This window comes from Candida pseudojiufengensis (genome assembly GCF_024610245.1).
Source record: "Candida pseudojiufengensis strain CBS 10847 chromosome Unknown scaffold16, whole genome shotgun sequence".
NCBI lineage: Eukaryota > Fungi > Ascomycota > Pichiomycetes > Serinales > Debaryomycetaceae > Lodderomyces > Lodderomyces pseudojiufengensis.
In genome coordinates, this window is record NW_026261534.1 from 47,999 (window position 1) to 67,424 (window position 19,426).

General features: G+C 29.0%; 11 protein-coding genes across 11 annotated transcripts; 6 read left to right on the top strand and 5 right to left on the bottom strand. All coding sequences in view use genetic code 12, as the record gives it.

Annotated features, from left to right (window-relative positions):
- Positions 1-116: 116 nt before the first annotated feature.
- Positions 117-2,084, top strand: KGF55_004104 (ERMES complex Ca(2+)-binding regulatory GTPase; the record flags this gene model as incomplete). The annotated part of the gene is made up of 1 exon (XM_051758972.1): positions 117-2,084. The coding sequence occupies one exon, from the start codon at positions 117-119 to the stop codon at positions 2,082-2,084; it is 1,968 nt and encodes a 655-aa protein (XP_051613113.1).
- Positions 2,085-2,266: 182 nt separating this feature from the next.
- On the top strand, positions 2,267-2,896 carry RRS1 (Rrs1p; the record flags this gene model as incomplete). Its single annotated transcript, XM_051758973.1, has 1 exon — positions 2,267-2,896. One exon carries the CDS (start codon positions 2,267-2,269, stop codon positions 2,894-2,896), a length of 630 nt encoding a protein of 209 aa, XP_051613114.1.
- A 157-nt stretch (positions 2,897-3,053) lies between these two features.
- On the bottom strand, positions 3,054-4,638 carry KGF55_004106 (uncharacterized protein; the record flags this gene model as incomplete). The annotated part of the gene is made up of 2 exons (XM_051758974.1): positions 3,054-4,339; positions 4,617-4,638. The coding sequence occupies 2 exons, from the start codon at positions 4,636-4,638 to the stop codon at positions 3,054-3,056; spliced, it is 1,308 nt and encodes a 435-aa protein (XP_051613115.1).
- A 78-nt stretch (positions 4,639-4,716) lies between these two features.
- On the top strand, positions 4,717-5,379 carry YPT53 (Rab family GTPase; the record flags this gene model as incomplete). The annotated part of the gene is made up of 1 exon (XM_051758976.1): positions 4,717-5,379. The coding sequence occupies one exon, from the start codon at positions 4,717-4,719 to the stop codon at positions 5,377-5,379; it is 663 nt and encodes a 220-aa protein (XP_051613116.1).
- A 47-nt stretch (positions 5,380-5,426) lies between these two features.
- Positions 5,427-6,695, bottom strand: CUE5 (ubiquitin-binding protein; the record flags this gene model as incomplete). Its single annotated transcript, XM_051758977.1, has 1 exon — positions 5,427-6,695. One exon carries the CDS (start codon positions 6,693-6,695, stop codon positions 5,427-5,429), a length of 1,269 nt encoding a protein of 422 aa, XP_051613117.1.
- Positions 6,696-7,276: 581 nt separating this feature from the next.
- KGF55_004109 (uncharacterized protein) lies at positions 7,277-7,572 on the bottom strand (the record flags this gene model as incomplete). The annotated part of the gene is made up of 2 exons (XM_051758978.1): positions 7,277-7,485; positions 7,545-7,572. The coding sequence occupies 2 exons, from the start codon at positions 7,570-7,572 to the stop codon at positions 7,277-7,279; spliced, it is 237 nt and encodes a 78-aa protein (XP_051613118.1).
- Positions 7,573-8,143: 571 nt separating this feature from the next.
- KGF55_004110 (uncharacterized protein) lies at positions 8,144-8,466 on the bottom strand (the record flags this gene model as incomplete). Its single annotated transcript, XM_051758979.1, has 2 exons — positions 8,144-8,334; positions 8,430-8,466. The coding sequence occupies 2 exons, from the start codon at positions 8,464-8,466 to the stop codon at positions 8,144-8,146; spliced, it is 228 nt and encodes a 75-aa protein (XP_051613119.1).
- Positions 8,467-9,413: 947 nt separating this feature from the next.
- Positions 9,414-10,617, top strand: CDC12 (septin; the record flags this gene model as incomplete). The annotated part of the gene is made up of 2 exons (XM_051758980.1): positions 9,414-9,454; positions 9,516-10,617. 2 exons carry the CDS (start codon positions 9,414-9,416, stop codon positions 10,615-10,617), a joined length of 1,143 nt encoding a protein of 380 aa, XP_051613120.1.
- A 302-nt stretch (positions 10,618-10,919) lies between these two features.
- ARO80 (Aro80p) lies at positions 10,920-13,697 on the top strand (the record flags this gene model as incomplete). The annotated part of the gene is made up of 1 exon (XM_051758981.1): positions 10,920-13,697. The coding sequence occupies one exon, from the start codon at positions 10,920-10,922 to the stop codon at positions 13,695-13,697; it is 2,778 nt and encodes a 925-aa protein (XP_051613121.1).
- Positions 13,698-16,202: 2,505 nt separating this feature from the next.
- On the top strand, positions 16,203-18,355 carry ECM33 (Ecm33p; the record flags this gene model as incomplete). The annotated part of the gene is made up of 2 exons (XM_051758982.1): positions 16,203-16,263; positions 17,124-18,355. The coding sequence occupies 2 exons, from the start codon at positions 16,203-16,205 to the stop codon at positions 18,353-18,355; spliced, it is 1,293 nt and encodes a 430-aa protein (XP_051613122.1).
- Positions 18,356-18,555: 200 nt separating this feature from the next.
- KGF55_004114 (lipoyl(octanoyl) transferase) lies at positions 18,556-19,332 on the bottom strand (the record flags this gene model as incomplete). Its single annotated transcript, XM_051758983.1, has 1 exon — positions 18,556-19,332. One exon carries the CDS (start codon positions 19,330-19,332, stop codon positions 18,556-18,558), a length of 777 nt encoding a protein of 258 aa, XP_051613123.1.
- Positions 19,333-19,426: the final 94 nt, after the last annotated feature.

Here is a 19,426-nt window from a genome sequence, read left to right on the forward strand (position 1 = left end):
GTTGGTGCAAAAGCGTAAAAATTGGCTGCAACAATTTTTCAGATATTTGTTTTTTCTCACCCAAAATCAATTCATTTATTAAACTAAACTACGACTTAAAACACACGAAGAATGTTATGTTTCAAGAGCTGATACGAGTTGCAGTGTGTGGAGATGAATCTGTTGGAAAATCATCTTTAATTACATCACTTATCAAAGAAACAATATTTGAAACTCCAACAACCAATAATGTTTTACCACCAATAACAATATCAAGAAATGATTATAATGAAAGTTTCAAAGAACAATCATTCGCTAAATCGAATAAAAATGAAATTATAAATGAAGTATCAGAGTATATACCAAACACCACAACTATAGTCGATACGAACTCCTCTGACCATGCATCATTAACTCAAGAATTGAAAAGAGCTGATGTAATATGGTTAGTATATTCTGATCATTATACATATGAAAGAATTTCACTACATTGGATGCCAATTTTCCGTTCATTAGGTGTTAATTTACCTATAATTTTATGTGCCAATAAATCAGATCTTTCTACTAAATCGACATGGAAAAATCAAAATAATGATGAATTTATTCCTTTAATTAATGAATTTAAAGAAATCGAAGCTGGTGTAAGGACAAGTGCAAAAAATAATTATAATGTTGTTGAAGCATTTTATTTATGTCAAAGAGCTGTAACTCATCCTATTTCACCAATTTTTGATACAAAAGAAGGAAATTTAAAACCTGGTGCTATTGCTGCTTTAAGAAGAGTGTTTTTTTTATTTGATACTGATCAGGATGGGTTTTTAAATTTTGGAGAATTTAATGAATTACATAAAAAATGTTTTGGATTTCATTTGGATGAAGATGAATTTAATGAAATTTTTAAATATGTTAATTCAAAATTATTAAGTGAAGATAATAATGTTATTAGTGAAGATGGGTTTATTTTATTAAATAAATTATATGCTGAATCAGGTAGACATGAAACAATATGGTGTATCTTAAGAGCTAATCATTATACTAATTCTTTATCTTTAAATGATAAATTTTTATTTCCAAATCTTGATTTAAATCCAAATGCAAGTGTTGAATTAAGTCCTACAGGATATAGATTTTTGGTTGATTTATTCATTAAATTTGATAAAGATAATGATGGTGGATTGAATGAAGAAGAATTAAAAAATCTTTTTAGACCAACTCCAGGTATACCGAAATTATGGATTGAAACTAATTTTCCATCTTCTATCTTATGTAATGAAGAAGGGTTCGTGACATTGCAAGGTTGGTTAGCACAATGGAACCTAACTACTTTTTTGAGTTACAAGACAACACTTGAATATTTAGCATACTTGGGTTATGATGAAGGAAATTCTATAAAAGCTTTAAAAGTGACAAAACCAAGAAAGACTCGTCAAAAACAAGGTAAAATATATAGAAATTCAGTTACTGATCGTAACATTTTTAATTGTTTTGTTGTTGGAGCTCCAAAAGCTGGAAAATCATCATTACTTGATCTGTTCTTACATGGAACTTATAGTGACGTTTATTCCCCTACTATTCAACCAAGATTAGCTATCAAAGATATTGAAATTAGAGGAGGTAAACAATGTTACTTGATTTTAGAAGAGTTAGGAGAATTAGAACCAGCGATTTTAGAAAATAATAAAAGATTAGATGAATGTGATGTTATATGTTATACTTATGATTCATCGGATCCTGAAAGTTTTCAATACTTGGTTGATTTAAGAGAAAAGTATTCACATCTAGATGAAATTCCTTCAGTATTCGTAGCGCTAAAGGCGGATTTAGATAAACAACAACAAAGATCAGATGTTCAACCAGAAACTTATACGAGGGATTTATTTTTGAGTTCTCCATTGCATATATCATCATCTTGGAATAGTTCATTACATGAATTATTTATACAATTAGTTGATGCTGCAAAGAATCCATCTATTTCTACTCCTGGTTTAGAAATTGAAAAATCAGTCGATGAAGAGAATTTAAAACATTTATTAATGGCTGGTGGAGCTATTGGGGTGATGGCATTAGTCAGTATATGGATGTTGAATAGTATGAGAAGACGATAATGCAAAATCAAAGTTCAGATAACATCGATAATCCACCTAAATAGCTGATAATTACACAAAATGATATTGTATATCTTTTTATTTTGTACCACTTTTTTACTCTATATCTCATCTTGTGCCTTTTAAAAAAGTTAATGATTTAGTAACCAGAACATATTAAATACTACTATACAACATTAACGATGTCTAAGGAAGATTATAAACCCGTAACGGTAGAGAAGCTTATAGAAAACACATATGACTTAGGGAATCTAGCCACATTTGATCCCAATCCTTTATCAAATGAGAAACTAACATCAAAGAATGAATCAGAAAAAGAACAATATATTTCATCTATAACCAGAGACAATGTACAATTATTAATAAATCAGATATTATCACTTCCCGTAAAAACCACAACCGATAACCAAGGATCATCTACTGGTCAAACATCATCAATGACATTAATTCAATTACCTGAACCAACTACTCCTCTTCCAAGAGAAAAAGGAATACCTAAAGATAAACCAAAAACTAAATGGGAAGAATTTGCGGCAAGAAAAGGTATAAAAGCTAAAACTAAAAATGAAAAATTAGAATATGATGAAGAAAAAGGTGAATGGGTTAATAAATGGGGTTATAAAGGTAATAATAAAAAATTAGATGATCAATGGTTAGTTGAAGTTAATGATGAAGATAATAGTAAAAAAAGGAAAAGAAATGAAGGAGATGAGTTAATAGATCCAAGAACTTTGGCTAGGTCTGAAAGAAAGAAATTGATAAAGAAGAATGAACTTCAACATAAACGTAATTTGAAGAATGGATCGAAATAATACAGTTGATGAATTTAAGAGGTATGAGATAAGGTCGCTTGATTGGTCTATAATGGCATCCCAATGCAACCAGTAGACTTTTTAATGAAAATAAAGTAAACTTTGGAGTTGGACTAGTTTAGATGGTCGTAATTTCGTTAATTTATAATTCTATCTCCTAGTATCCTATATACAATCCCCCTCCTCTTTCATCTAATTCATCAGCAATGAAAGTTACAGCTTCTGATTTTGGATCCCAACCTAACTTTGCGGTACACTGAATATTTTTCAACAAAGGTAGTCTACCATCTTCTATTGCAACAGCCAAATCCATTGGATCTAATTTTGTAGTTGTTCCAAGCATACCACTACTATTGATATACATAGTTCTTAATGGTCTTTCGTTAGCATATCCCAAATATTGGTCATCAAAAAACATTGATGAAAGATAATCAACACTGACTTCTAGAACTCTCAAGTTTGGGCAAAATATGAATACCTCATCTAATGAATTATTTTTTAAAGCTGGCATTGGATATTGAATTTTTAAAGTTGTTAATTGATTACCAATTCTATATAATACTTGTTTTAACCCTAAATCCGTTATTGCAGGACAATGAGCAAATTCCATATTTGTAATCAGATTTGGAAAATTTGAATGATACAAAAAATCATCATTTATACCGCCTGATAATCTCAAAAAACTTAATTTTGGTGGCCATGATATTTTCTCATGGTCTTCAATATCTATCAGTGATCTTGGAAATGATAAATGAGTCAAGTGTTTTAAATTTTCAATGGAATGAAAAAGTTGAGTTAAGTTCAAAGTTTCAGAAACTAATCTTAAATCCAAAATCTTTAAATTTGAGCAATTTTTTAATGCAACTAAAGGACCAAATCCAAAACTTGTTTGAGGAGCTACAAATACTTCAAGATTTTTTCTTGATTGTTTTAATAATCTTGCAACAAATGCATTTTTTCCAGATTGAATGACATAAGCTAAATCTAATGCATGAATAAAATTTCCAAGTTTCTTATTATTGGATAAAGTTTCAACAAAATTTAAAAAATTGGTTCCTCTTAAATATGGATTTTTATAAATCAATGGTAATATCATCACATAAAATAATTTACAAACTCTCATAAATTTTGGTTTTAATTGTCCCCAAGAATCTAATAAATCAAATATCTTAGCAAATATCTCAGCTGGGAAAATCATCATTGATTGTTTGATTTCCTTTTCAATATTTTGTAAATATTCTATATTCTTTCCATTTATTGCACATTTTAATACATCAATTTTTTCAAATTTTGATAAGGGCCAAACTTTTCCCTTTGTTGAAACTGTGGGGATATTTGAAATATGATATATTGATCTAATACTTATGCTATTCTTAAATTTATTATTATTCGTATCATGTAATGTGTTTTCTTTGTTTCCACCACCTTGATCATCTTCATCATCTGAGTTTGATAAGAATGAGCTCGATTTATAACTCCTATATGGAGCTCTAACCTTTTTAGGTCTACTTTTGTTAGCTATTTTGAATCAACTTATATAATATAATACAACAGCGGGTAATAATACAAATATAATACAGTAGTTTTGTTTATATAGTTACAAATGATTCTATTATTGGTTTGGTGGCAAAGGATGATGTCTAAGATGGATATTTATTATAAAGAATGTGGTTGTAAAACGAAGAGAAAAAAAGAAACCACTTAAAATAAATTTGGCAACCAAATTTAGATTTTGTGTACATGACCAAAATATTGTAAATACAATTGAAACAAGTTAATCAGATAAGATAAACAAGCAGCAAGTCACAATAAAATTGATTATGACGGGCATAGATGCAACGACTCAACCACTACCAGCATATAAAGTAGTGGTGTTAGGAGAATCATCAGTTGGCAAAACTTCATTAGTTCATAGATTCACATCAAACAAATTTAATACTCATACATCAAATACCATAGGTGCAGCATTCATAACTAAAGAATTTTCATCCACTAACAACCCAGAAAAGAAAATCAATTTGGAAATATGGGACACAGCGGGCCAAGAAAGATATAGATCATTAACTCCAATGTATTATAGAAATGCTAAAGTAGCTTTAGTTTGTTTTGATTTAAGTAATTTTGATCACACTTTTGTAACTGCAAAATATTGGATTGATCAATTAAATTTGAATAATAGTTCATCCATTGATGATGATATTGAAATACGGCTTGTGGGGACCAAATCAGATTTAATTGAGGATAATATACTAATAAATAACGAAGTTGAATCATTTTTAAGTGATAAGAATCATTCCATTAAAGAATATAATCAAACTAGCTCAAAGAATGGTACGGGGATAATAGAATTATTCGAGAATATAATCGACAATATAAGTGAAGAGTTTATACAAAATCATTACGAGCTGTTAAAGAAACCTAAAGATAATAGTATTGGAAGTATGCTACAATTTAGACAAAATCAATCGTCTAGTTGTTGTTAATAATTCATTGTCGACATAAAATTAAAAATTGTATTTGTCCTACAAACTTATTTCTTCACTTCATTTGTTGCTGGTGTTACTTCAACATCTTCTTCTTCCGAATCATCTACCAAAAATGCATCAGAATCAGCTGGAGGATCTTCAGGTTGCCAAGGTTGTTTCCTTTTAGTAGTATCCGTTGTATTGTCGTTTAATTTAATAGATGAAGGGGTATCTGATTGTAATTCAGTTGAATTTCTTGGTCTTGTAGGTAAATGAGGACTTGGCATGGTTTCTTCATTATCATCATTTTCTTTACTTAATCTAATTTTATCATGAAAATCAGTTGTAATTATTTCTGGATCTTCATCAAATCTTGTCTTCTTACCTTTATAAAGCTCGTCATAATATCGTGTACCTCCTAAATTTCCAAAATTATTACCACCTTCTCTATGAGATTTTGAACCAAATGTAGTCACATTTTCTCTTTGTTCTTGTTGTTGTCTATTTGCTGTTGCACTATCAAATTTTTTAGCTAATCCAGATACCCATCCATTTAATGTTGATTTAGCTTCTTCTAATCCTTGAGTAAAAGTTTCTTTTATTTGATCAAATTCATCTGGACTTTCTTCTTCTTCATAATAGTTTCTCTCATAATCATTTAAATTCTGACGATGTTGACGATTACTTGCTTGAGGATCTCTTTCCCTTTCCCCTCTATCTCTTCTTCTTTCTTGATTTCTTCTTCTTCTTCTTTCATCTTCTAACTCAAATTCTTTTTGTAATTTTCTTGCTAATATTTCATCATCTGTAAATCCTACAGATTCAACATTAGTGGTTGGAGCTTGATTTTTAATAGAAGGATTCTGATAAACTGGAATTTCAGGTTCAAAACTTGGATCAGATATGTAAAGTAATGCACTAAATGCTGGTTCTGGATTTCCTTGAGATGCAATCAATACTGCTGTGATAAGTTTTTCTTCAATTGATGGAAATGCATCTTTCAAATCTTGAGTTATCTGTTGCACTGGATCTTTTGGTCTTGTAGGAGGAGGTGGAGGTGTGGCATTTGTAATTGTTTCATTAACTGTCTCTTTTACTTCTACTTCATCATCGTCAAGTGGAATATCTTCAATTGGTGCATCATCTTTCTCGTCTTTTTTTGTTTTATCCTTCTCCCCAATTACTTTATCATCTTTGATTGCTTCAGAGTCTGTTATCTTATCCTTTGCTTCAGATTCTGTTTTTGTATCTTCTTTCTTCGATTTCGATTTATCATCATCAATCGAATCTAATGGTGTACTTCCAACGGTTTTTAATTCTTCTTTTTTGCCCATTTTTTGTTTGATAATGTTGCTCTTTGGATAGGAATTAAGAAACTCAATTTATGTAATACTACCTTGATTGTAGGATCATATCAACATGTTATATTTGTTGTTACGATGTGCACTACCTTCGAGTACGTTTTTAATTTTCATACAAACAAATTTTACTTTTAATCTTTTTACCCTTCTCTTTCTTTCTTTGATAGTATTTATTTTAAATAACTCCGAAAATAGCTAGAGCTTTATATTTGTAAAGTAAAGATTTATATAGAGTGTGGACAGCGGAGGAATATTGACTGTTAAAGAAAGAGATAATCTTTTTTTCTTTTTGACTTATATGATTAGAAAATTGAACTTTTGTTTTGTTCTGAATGATAATTATATAGTCAAACATTTTAATTGATAACTGGAGCTTTTATTAATATTTATTGATTATGTATAAAATTGTTTTAAACTGATTATGTGAAGAATCAGTATGTTGAAAAATGGAAGTGTCATCTTGAATTTCCAAATTAGGTCTCCCCGATTATGCTCAATTGAATTCTCCAAAATATCCCAACCGTAGATTTCTTTTAACTAATACATCCTCCAAATCAACTCGATTTAGCTTCTTGTAATAATTGCTTCCTTCTTATCAAATCTAAATTCTCACATTCTTCCCATGCATGTTTATCATGTTTACAACTTATTGACGAGTTTGCAGATTGTCTTATTAAACAAGTTTGGAATAATGCAAAGTAAGCAGCACATCTATCTCTCCATTTCAAGGGTACTTTGTATTTTTGACATTCATCTTCACTGACTGTTTTAAACTTTGTTAGTAATAATCCTTTTTCAAAGCTATAGTAATGTTTCACATACGTAGAGGTGGAAATTCTGTGACTGACATTTTTCTCTTTTAGTAGAAAATGGAATGAATGAAATGGAAGACGAGGTGGGTTCTGTTGTAAATTCGATTGTAGATGGATCTTGAGTATCGTTATTTTAATACGTGCAAAAAATTTGGAACCAATTATAATTATCGCATAGTCAGAAATTATATACAGGAAATATGATTGATTCAACTTTGAACAAGGAAAGGATCATCTTCTAAATTACAAAATGATCAAAAGAGAATGGTAATAGTAGAATCTCTTGTCATCACAGAGACGATTTTAAAAACGAAAAGAAAAAGCTTACTTCTCAAGTCGTGAATTGCATCTCAAGCAATAATTAAAAATGGAAAAAGAGTCACTTGACTTTTAAATAACTTTTAACGATGTGTATTATATTGCAGTTTGCAAGACTAAAGCCAATTGTCTTTGCATTATTATAATTCAATCCTTTGTCTCTGCGAGCCTTCCAAACATCATCATCATCTACTCTTTCGTGAGATGCGTATTACAAAAATTTAGAATCGTATCTCCTCCACTCTCTCAAAATTTTCATAAATCGTATCCTGTCCATGTATTTAACTTCAATTAATGTGTTTGTTTAGCAGCAAAATTATCTAATCTTTCTTTTAAAGCATTATATTGACATTTATAAAATTCATCTTTCGTTTTGGCACAGAATGATGTTCCTTTATCAAGACATTTGTAGTATTCAAGTAGATGAGCAGCACATTTATCTCTATAAAATAAAGGAACTTTTTGTTTATCTAATTCCTCCTCTGAGGCTAAACAATGTTTGTTAGTATTTTCTTCTTCATTCTTTTTCATCTCCTTGATCAGAGGGTGCTGTCAAATAGTATCAGCTTGTACATACGTATTGGTGGGTATGAATAAGCCTCAGAACTTCCCATGGCTATTGCTTGATGTGTATCAGGTTGTAGAATTGTATAACAGTTGATTGTGCAATTGAAATGATTTTTTCAATAATCTCTCTCGTACCAACAGTTATATGCACTACCACGGTTGCAAATAATTAGTCCATAAATTATTAACAAGGGTTTCAAGGCTTGATTTCGGACCCATACCTAGCAAGCCCTTTAAATTAACTTGATATGAGTCCTACAATGACGTATTCCAATATTTGTTTAGTAAAATTTAGTATAAATCACAAAATTCAGTATAAAACGATAAATCAACAGAATGAAGCACGTATCTATGATTTCACTCACTTCGAAAACACCAAGGTTGATAGCTTTGTGTCCTGGATGTTACTAAGCTATATCACAGTAATGGTTTTGAGCTTACTCAGTTTAATACTTTGATGGAATTAAAAGATTTGACAATAGTTGTAGTGAAAAAAATTTAGTATGTGTGTTCGGATGTATGATAATTTTGACTTGAAATTTTCAATTCGCATGAATTTTGAGACAAATTTTTCAACTAGAACAGCTTTCGGGATAAAAATATAGACGAGACTAAACTGATTCGATTTGCAATGAAATGAGTTACGATATTTACGAAATGTGGTATATTGAATTCAACTAATTAGTCTGTTGTAAAGCAAACGATGAAACCATTAATTAGATCAAACATAAAGAATCAGTTATAGATCAATCACCTATGGTATAAAAATAGTAATTAGCGTTGAAAATTCTTTATTGAAACGCGTATTAAAAAGACCATAGCTAATTAAAATAAAAACCTTATTTAATTTTACACGACCAATTTTAATAATTAAAATTAGGATAACAAAAAAATTTCAATAAACAAAAACAACGTAACTGATTAGATCAAAATCATTTTATTAAGAATAATTGAAACCAATTACAACAACATAATACATAATAACTACACAACAATGCCAGAACCAGTTGGAATATCAAATCTTCCTGATCAAAGGTATGTTATTGAGTGCTTTTTAAACGTTATGTGATCTACATATACTAACTAATGAATATAGATTAAATTTGGTCACCAAAACCGGTGCTACTTTCACAATTATGGTTTGTGGTGAATCTGGACTAGGTAAAACTACATTCATTAATACATTGTTTCAAACAAGTTTAAAATCACATAAATCTCCACATCAAAATAATCCACATCAAACAACAACTATTGAAGTAACAAAAGCTATTCTAGAAGAAAAAAATTTTAAACTTAATTTAAATGTAATTGATACTCCAGGATTTGGTAATAATGTTGATAATACTGATTCTTATCAACCTATAATTGAATTTTTAGATGAAAGATATTCAAATTATTTAGATCAAATAAATCAACCAATTAGACATGATGTTAAAGATCTACGAGTAAATGCTTGTTTATATTTCATACGTCCTAGTGGTCATTCTTTAAAACCTTTAGATATTGAAATCATGAAAAAATTATCAACGAGAGTTAATTTAATTCCAGTTATTGCAAAAGCAGATACTTTATCAAGAAATGAAATGGATATTTTTAAAACAAGAATTAGAGAAATTATTGAAGCACAAGATATATCAATTTATACACCACCATTGGAATTAGATGATCCTGCAAGTGCAGAACATGCTAAACAATTGATTGAATCAATGCCATTTGCAGTTATTGGATCTGAAGAAGAAGTAGAAGTTGCACCAGGTAAATATGTTAGAGGTAGAAAATATCCATGGGGTATAGTTGAAGTTGAAAATGATGAACATTGTGATTTTAAAAAATTAAGGAGTTTATTATTAAGAACAAATATGTTGGATTTAATTTTATCAACTAATGAAATACATTTTGAAACTTTTAGATCTATTAAATTAGGTGGAGAAGAAGAAGAAGAAATTACAAATGAAAATGGAGAAGTTATTAAAAAACCTAAAAAAATTAGATTTCATAATCCTAAATTTAAAGAAGAAGAAGATGCTTTAAAGAAATTTTTTACAGAACAAGTTAAAGCTGAAGAACAAAGATTTAGACAATGGGAAACTAATATTATTAATGAAAGAAATAGATTAAATCAAGATTTAGAAGAAATGCAATCTAAATTAAAAGGTTTAGAAGAACAAGTTAAAAAATTACAGATATCCTTTAAATAGTTTTTAATTTACATAACCTAGTTGATTTGTTATTTTGACTTAAAAAAGAGGTCGCTAAACATAAGGACTACCGTAATTTTCTATAATCGGGGGAGTTCTAGTTGAGCTGACATTTGATTTAGAACGACGCAATAATGCTTGAGATATTCGATTACGGAGTTTAATATTTTTCTTATGTCTAAGACTTCAATTTCTCGTAAATGTTTTAAAAAATAAATTCGAGTAACAAAAATTCTGATCTTAAAAACTATACATTCCTTCTATAACCGAATAGATCCTAACCACAGATCAATACAGATTATATGTCAACTACAGAAACAACACCTTCAGATCAACAACTGAAATATAAAAGAAATTATAGAGCATGTCTAAATTGTCGAGTTCGGAAAGTTAAATGTGATTTAGGTCCGGTTGATAATCCTCATGATGGTAAATGTGCAAGATGTTTAAGAGAAAGAAAAGATTGTATATTTGTTGAAAGTAAAAGAGGTGGGTCTAATAATGTTATGAATGGTAAAAAGAAGAAACAAAAATTAGAAGAAAATGTTGAATTACCTGGTGTAAATTCTATTTTACAAGAAAATCAAAATAATTTAAGCCATTTACAACCAAATCAATCATCTCAATTACCACCACCATTTGTTCATCGCCAGCAGCGTCAGCAACTACAACGGCAACCGCAACAACATCATTCAAATTTTCAATCACCTTCTCAATCTCAATCACCACCACCCCAACTTCCACCACCTCAGCAGAAAGAAAAAAACAATTTTTCAACTATGGAAGGTGCTTTAGTGTTTTTAGCTAGTGCAGCAGGTACTTTTGCAAAAGCAGATGAAAGAGATCATATAGATGCAAGAACCAAATATAATGAAATTGAATCAATGACTGAAAAACAAAGAAATGAAACAATACCACAATATATTAAACCTACTGGAAAAAGGATGACAATGCCAGCTGCTGAAAATGGATCATCAGTTAGACCAAAAGCATCAACTAGATTAGCTAATATTGATTATATTGGTGAAAATGGAATTTTAACTGAATCTGAAGCTGAAAATTTAATTAATTTATTTTTCACTACAATGCATCCTTTTTTCCCACATATTCCTAAATTTTTACATTCATCAAAAGTATTAGCTGGTTATCCAATTTTATTATGTGCTATATTGACTATTTCATCAAGATATCATCCATTTGAAAATAATAATACAAATACAGCTGTTCCAAGAAATATTGAAGTACATGATAGATTATGGCTATATGTTCAAAGATTAATTTCTCAAACAGTTTGGGCTGAAGCTAGTACTAGATCTATAGGTACAATATTTGCATTTTTATTATTTACTGAATGGAATCCAAGAGCTATTCATTGGAGATGGTCAGATTATGCTAATAAAGCTGAAGAAGGAGCGGAAGCACCAGTAAATGGAAGTCTTGCTGGTTTAGGTGCAATGAGAAGATCACATCGAATGGCTTGGATGTTGATTGGAAGTGCGGTTAGATTAGCTCAAGATATGGGATTTATGGAAATAAGTTCAAAGACATTAATTGCTACACATATAGCAGAGATTAATTCAGTGATGGATATTTCAAGAAGATCAATGTTGGCTCATTCATTATCCGAGTTAGATTTAAATGAAGATGAAATTGAAGAAGATATTGATGAAGAAATTGATTTTATAAGTGAAGAAGAATTGAAGAAGATTTTAGTTGAATATAAAATTAAATTTACTACTGCTCAAAAAGCTCAAATTGAATTATTACAAATTATGTCATTAGGTCATGAAACATTTTATGGATATAAAGCTCAATTGGGACATTTATCTCAACGTCAAAATTTATCCGTATTAAATATTATAAGTCCATTGATCAATAATTGGAGTAGAAAATATAAACAGTATCTTATTCCAACTACAGGTAAATTGTCAAAACATATAAATCAATGGTCAAAATTAAGTCCCAAAATTATTTCTGAAATCAATGAAAGCATTCAACAAGAATCTTTTATATTTGAATTCAATTATGTTAAATTATATATTTATTCATTAGCATTAAGTCCATCACCAACATTAGAAAAGAAAAATTTAAAATTGGATGAATTATCAAAAAGTGCTAGATTTATTGAACAAGCGTTTAATGCAGCAAATGAAATGTTAAATGCAGCTCATAGAATTCATAAATTTAAAATGTTAAGATTTATGCCTGTTAGATGGTTAACTAGGTTAGTTCGAGCAGTTGCATTTATTGTGAAATGTTATTTAACAATTACTGCACAACATAAAACTTCAAACTTTAGTACAAAAGTAGGTTCAATTTTCCAAAGCATGAGTAACAATGAAATATATGATCCAACTGTTTTAAGTTTCAGTATGATAAGTGTTGATGATATAAGCTCTTCAATTCATAGAGCTGCTTTAACCCTAAGAGATTGTTCACCCGATGAATTACATTTATGTACTAGATATTCTTCAATTTTAATGTATCTATATTCTGAGATGAAATCAAAGAAAAACGAAAGTGAAGAAGTTGAAGAACAAATTCAATCACAACCGCATCAACAAAAACAATTTTATGATCAAAATCAATTTACAAAACAAAACCCAACTCAACAACAAGAAAAACAAGGTCAAACATCTCATCAATCATCGCAATCCCAGCCTCAACAACATTTACCAGGAAGTTCAAATATTGAAAAATCATTACCAGATACATTTCCTTATGGTCCTTACTTTAAACATCCTAGTAATATTCCAACAGCAGCTACGTTAGCTACTCAAGAATATCAACAACCACTTTCTCAACAACAACCAACTCAACTGCATCAACAATCACCTTCACAACAATACATAAATTCAGAAGAGAGCATGAACAACATGTATTACAATAATACTAACACAACTACTGCTAATAATGCTAATGTAAATAGTGGTGGAACAGGTGGTGGAGCTGGTGGTATAACTGGAGGTGATTCAGAAGTCATGGATTGGTTTATAAATAATCAAAACATTGGATTGGATTTCGTTGCTCCTTGGACTGAAATGATTGAACAACAATTGAATTTAAATGATCAATTTTGAAGAATAAACAAAATTGGTTATTGAAGTGATATACGAAAGAGAAGAGAGACAAGAATACTACTTTTGAATGTTTTGAAAGAGGGTGACTAATTTGACTTTAGTTTAGAAGTTTTGATTTAATTAAATATCTTTTGCAGCCATTTCATCCATTTTTGTTTCAACTTCTTAATTTGTAACATCTATATTTAAATCGAAAATAAGATAAGGGAAATGATTGAATGCAGTAAATAGTATCTAATTTGCCAACTAGTACCGAATTGATCAACCAGTATCTCAAATACATCTTGCTTCAAAAGTAGTTAATTTCTTACTCTTTTAGTCAAAATTGTAATTAGCAAAAAGAAATTAACCGAAAGTTCCTGAATTACAATATTATTCGTTTATTACGAAGTCCAAAACAGGTATATCTTAACTGCAAGTACCTATACGCTTGTGTTGAAAGATTTATGATCAGATGCTTTCCACATTGTTACGATCGAAGAATGTAGAAGTTTCTGGAATGAAACCTATTCTTTTAATATTTCTTGATGGTGTGAAGTTTTGATTTTTAATTTTAAGGGGTATTACGGAATTAAATGTACGACATTAACTATCAACTAAAAAATGTCCTTTTGCAAAGAGAATATTATTGTAAGTAACACAAGGCGGTAAAGTGATACAAAATAGAGTGGCTATGCTAATAAAATAAATTCACACAGAATGGAAATGAATGTGTCGAAGAATAGAACATAAACAATTGCTTCCAACTCACAAAACCAATGAAATTGACGTATAGTGCGGTTTAGTCTGTTTGAAGTTCTGCTACTTAGATTTGAAAAGCAAAATTGATATTTGAACGAATAATTTTATTTTTCAAAAGATAGTTAAATCCGTTCTATGTCTTGCTCTACTCAGAAATGTCTGATTTTGATTTACATTGCAGGACATTTTGAATTTAAAACAATATTATTGAAATTATTATTTTATCTTCAAATTAAAATAACGCGTAATTTTGTTCCATTTGGACTGAATTGATTGTTTTATAAATACAATCAAAGCTATTAGTTAATCGAAGAATGAGACGAAGAGCAGAATTTGCAATTCATGCTATTGTCTTTGAAACGATTCACGATACTTAAGCTTCGAAATCTTTAATCTTAGATTAAATCTGTTTCTAAAGGATACTAATTTCTTATCAAAATTAAGGAACGAAATATTATTATCATTTTATGAAAAATGGCTGGTTTAAAAGTTTAAATCAAGTCTAAATCATATCATGAGTAACTCGCATAAAAACAAGGGGAAGGACATGTGGGGTTCAAATTTGATTTCACTTCTTACATTGATGATACAGCTCAATGCTACAGTCAATTAATCGACTTGAAGATAGAGATCAATGACATGTTGTGGTATTCCAATTGAAACGAATTGAAACCGATTAAATTTAAACGACATTATGGCACACTATGATTATTTTTTACTTGTTAAAGAAATAAAAATAATATGTCATATTAAGAAATTAAATAAGTTTATCCGTAAATCTATATTATAGTGATATCTTAAATTTTTTCATAAAGGAATGTGAAAGTTTGTGAGAATTAACTAACCAATACCACAAAGTACTTAGTTAAAGTTTGTCATATGGGTGATCTTGATAAAAAAAGGTAAACAAGATATGCAATTAATTTACACAATAAAGTTTAAAACTAAGTATTGAGATATACAAAAGCGTGGAATTAGATTAGATTATTAGTTGGATCTTTAAAAATGAGTAGCATCGATAGCTTCTCTATTATGCATTTCACTATCACGTAGATTGATGTGAAGTACTCAAATATTGGTCTCATACAATATTTGATTTTCACTAGATTTATTTTTAGTAACAATTTTCAAATATAAACAACAACAATGTCTCTTGAGAGAGACATTTTATTTTTCAAACTGCTTTGATTTGTAACACAATCTCTTTTGTACTTTTGTGTAACATACTTTGTTAAGTTTATTTACAAAATTACAATAACCAAATCAATTTATCAAATGTTTAATTTATATTAAAATTATTGTGGAATTTGAAGAATTATTTCTCATTATTGTGAAAATTAGTTAGATGTTGATATATTCAGTTGACCAGCTAGTGAGATGTGCCATTCTCTAGCTCCAAAAATTTTAAATTCATTTTATAAGTGAGGAATTTGTATCTAATGATCAGATTTCAAAAATTAAATTTTGAAAGTATTTCGGGTACAAAATGTATAACAAAATTAAGGTAAATGCATAATTGATTAAAGTAAGTAATTTATACATACATAATGTTTGTCTCTTTAAATAGTGGTGGTTACTTAACATTCAATTAAATGTCTAAAAATTTTTCATGAGAGGATTTTGATTTTTTTATAAAAAAAATTTAAAATTATCAACAAATTCAAATTTTTTAATTTCCTTTCGCTTTTTAATTCACTTTTTCCTTTTTTTTTTGATATTTTATTCAATTGGTACATTCGCTTTCTATCATCAAAAAGACAAAGGATGCAATTCAAGAATATTTTAGCTATTTCAGCTATTGCAAGTTTAGCTTCTGCTGCTAATAGTATGTATAATATCAAAACAATTTTGAGAAAATTAAATAAGCTTTTCTTGATCCAAGATTCAAAGTAAGGGATCAGATAATATGATAATATATATCAATCGTTCAAGAAACATTTAAATCAAGTAATGAATAGATCTTACTTTGGAGAATAATTTATATAGATCTAAAGATCTGGTGATAATAAATTATAAAATATTCGGTTATAAATCACAAATATTTTGCATGATTTGACATGAAAATTTGGACTATTTCACTAATTCCAAATGAATCACCTAAGTAATGAATAGACAATTGAGAAGTAATATGATCAACGACTAGAGAATCGAATATTCAATCAATCGGCTCAAATCAATCAAAGATAGATCAATGTCAATTTTTTGTGTGTTATTATAATGTCGAATCAATTGAGACAGATTTTTTTATTTTTTATTTTCATTTTTTTTTTCTCGACAAAAAAAAATAATTTATTTTTTAAATCAAAAGGGGAAAAAATATTATAAGAGAGTCTGAAAATTTAGAGAAAAAAGCAATCTTAATCTGAGACAGTAGGACAAATTGGATCAATTATTGTATTGGGATGACAGATCATCAGTTAGAAAAAGTTTAATTCATTTAGGAATATTCTTCATTTCAAAATCAAATTTTTACTCATATGTGATTAATACCGATCCTGCATAATATACTCGTATATTCCCGTATAATTTTTGAGATTTAAGATACGGGAAAATTATAATATTTCAATAGTACCCCTAATAGGATTTTATACGATATTTTATGACACCACATAATTCTTGGAATTCAAAAAAAGCTTCATTTAAGTATTACTATCAAGGAAATTTACTAACTTTTTCTCTTTTTAGATTCTACATTAACCACAGCTACACCATCAGTAGATAAAGAATGTTCTTTCTCAGATTTTACCGCTACTGCTTCAGGTGATGTTCAATCAGTTGCTGCCTGTGAAACCGCAGTTGGTGATATTACCATTCAAGGTCCAGCTTTCGGTACTGTTGAATTAACCGGTTTAAAACAATTATATGGTGATTTATCAATTAAAAATGCTACTCAAGCTTCAACAGTTAATGCTCCAACTTTACAATTAATTTCAGGAACTTTTGAAGTTAATGCAAACACCATTTTATCAAACTTAAACTTAGCTCAATTAACTACTGTTGGTACTTTAAATTTAAATGCTTTACCAGCTTTAGAATCAACTGGTTTAGCCTCTGGTTTAACTTCAGCTGACTCAATCATTATTTCAGATACCGGTTTAAATCAATTAACTGGTATTAATGTTTATAAATTAAAAGTTTTCAATGTTAACAATAATGATGATATTGATACTATTGATTCAGGTTTACAAGAAGTTACTGATACTATTGATATTTCATATAATGCTGAAAAAGTTGATGTTATTTTAGATCAATTAACTTCAGCTAATAATGTTATTTTACAATCAGTTAACTCATTTAGTGCACCAAACTTAACTCAAACTAATGGTTCAATTGCTTTCTCCTCATCATCAATTGAAAAAATTGAATTAAAAGAATTAAAATCAATTGGTAAATCATTGACCATTAACAAGAATGATGATTTAGAAGAAGTTGATTTCCCAAAATTAGAATCAATTGGTGGTGCTTTACAAATTTCAGATAATGAAAACTTAAAATCATTAGATGGTTTCCCAGAATTATCAACAGTTGGTGGTGCTGTCAACATTAATGGTTCATTTGATAATGGTACTTTCAGCTCTTTAACTAGAGTTGCTGGTGGTTTTATTTTAAAAATTGATGGTGAATTATCATGTTCAGCTTTCAATAAATTAAATTCAAATGGTGATGTTAAAGGTGATAAATTCCAATGTCAAGATAAAGTTACTACTTCATCATCATCATCAAGAAAATCAGGTTCAGATTCATCAGATTCATCATCTGAAACTGGTTCATCATCAGGAAGTTCAGGTTCTTCATCATCAGGATCATCAGGATCATCTTCATCATCAAGTAAACAATCAGATGCTAATTCATCAAGAGTTGGTTTATTAGCTTCAATCATGGCTACTTTTGGTGCTATTGGTATGGCTTTCGTTTAATCGATGAATATACTATTAGTTGATTTTCCACCATTTAATAAAAGAGTTCATAATTTTTTTATCTTTCTTGTTCACAAAACCTCGTTAATGTTTTTCTAAGTTAATAAATACATAATACTAATATTTAATGCTATTTAAGTTCATGATGTAAATGCTTCACTTATTACCTCAACAATAGTTCTAGTCGGAGAAAAGTATATCTATAGTATAACCTTCTCAATATCTGGCAAATTCAAAACTTTAGCAATTTGCTCAACATATGAATCCGCAATAGTCTCTATATTCAAGTCTTTATTCAGGTCAGCCTTTCCATTATTCAAATTCTCATCTATCGAAGTTTGTTTACCATTTTTTAACCCACATAATTCAAAAGTATTCAAATATTTTAAATCAGGATTTATATTCAAAGAAGTTCCATATTCAGTTATTCCATGACGAATTCTAACTCCGATACTTGCAATTTTATTTTGATTTATAAATATTCCAGGATTTAAATCATCAAATTGGGAAGATAATTCGAATTTTGATTCTAGAACTTTTTGTAATGGTTTTAAAAGGATGTTATTTACATAACATTTCGGTGAAAGTTTTGTAAAATCTTTTAAATTTAAAATTAAATATGTTACTAATTGTCCTTTCCCATGCCATGTCAATTGGCCACCTCTATTTAATTGAAAAAATTTACTATTTAAACTCTTGAAGTTTTGAATGTCACGCTCCGATATTTGATTTTTCAGCTTGAGACCTGAGACATATACGTTTTCGAATTGAAAAGTTAAAACTGTTGGTGGAATTGGTTTTAATTCTGATTGATCAATTTTAATTGGATTTCGTCGTATCTTGGACATTAATGCATTTTGAGCTAAATGTTGATCCATTAATAGATCTTGAATGTTTAATCCATGCTGAAAACTAGTAATACCGGGGAAATGTATATGTTGTAAGCTTTTTAAATTTTTCAGTATTGGTTTATACATTTTAGCATTGTAAAATAAATATAATTTGCAATAATTTCATTTTCTGTTTTTTATGTAAACAAAAACTATTTGGCAACCACAATTTACAAAGATA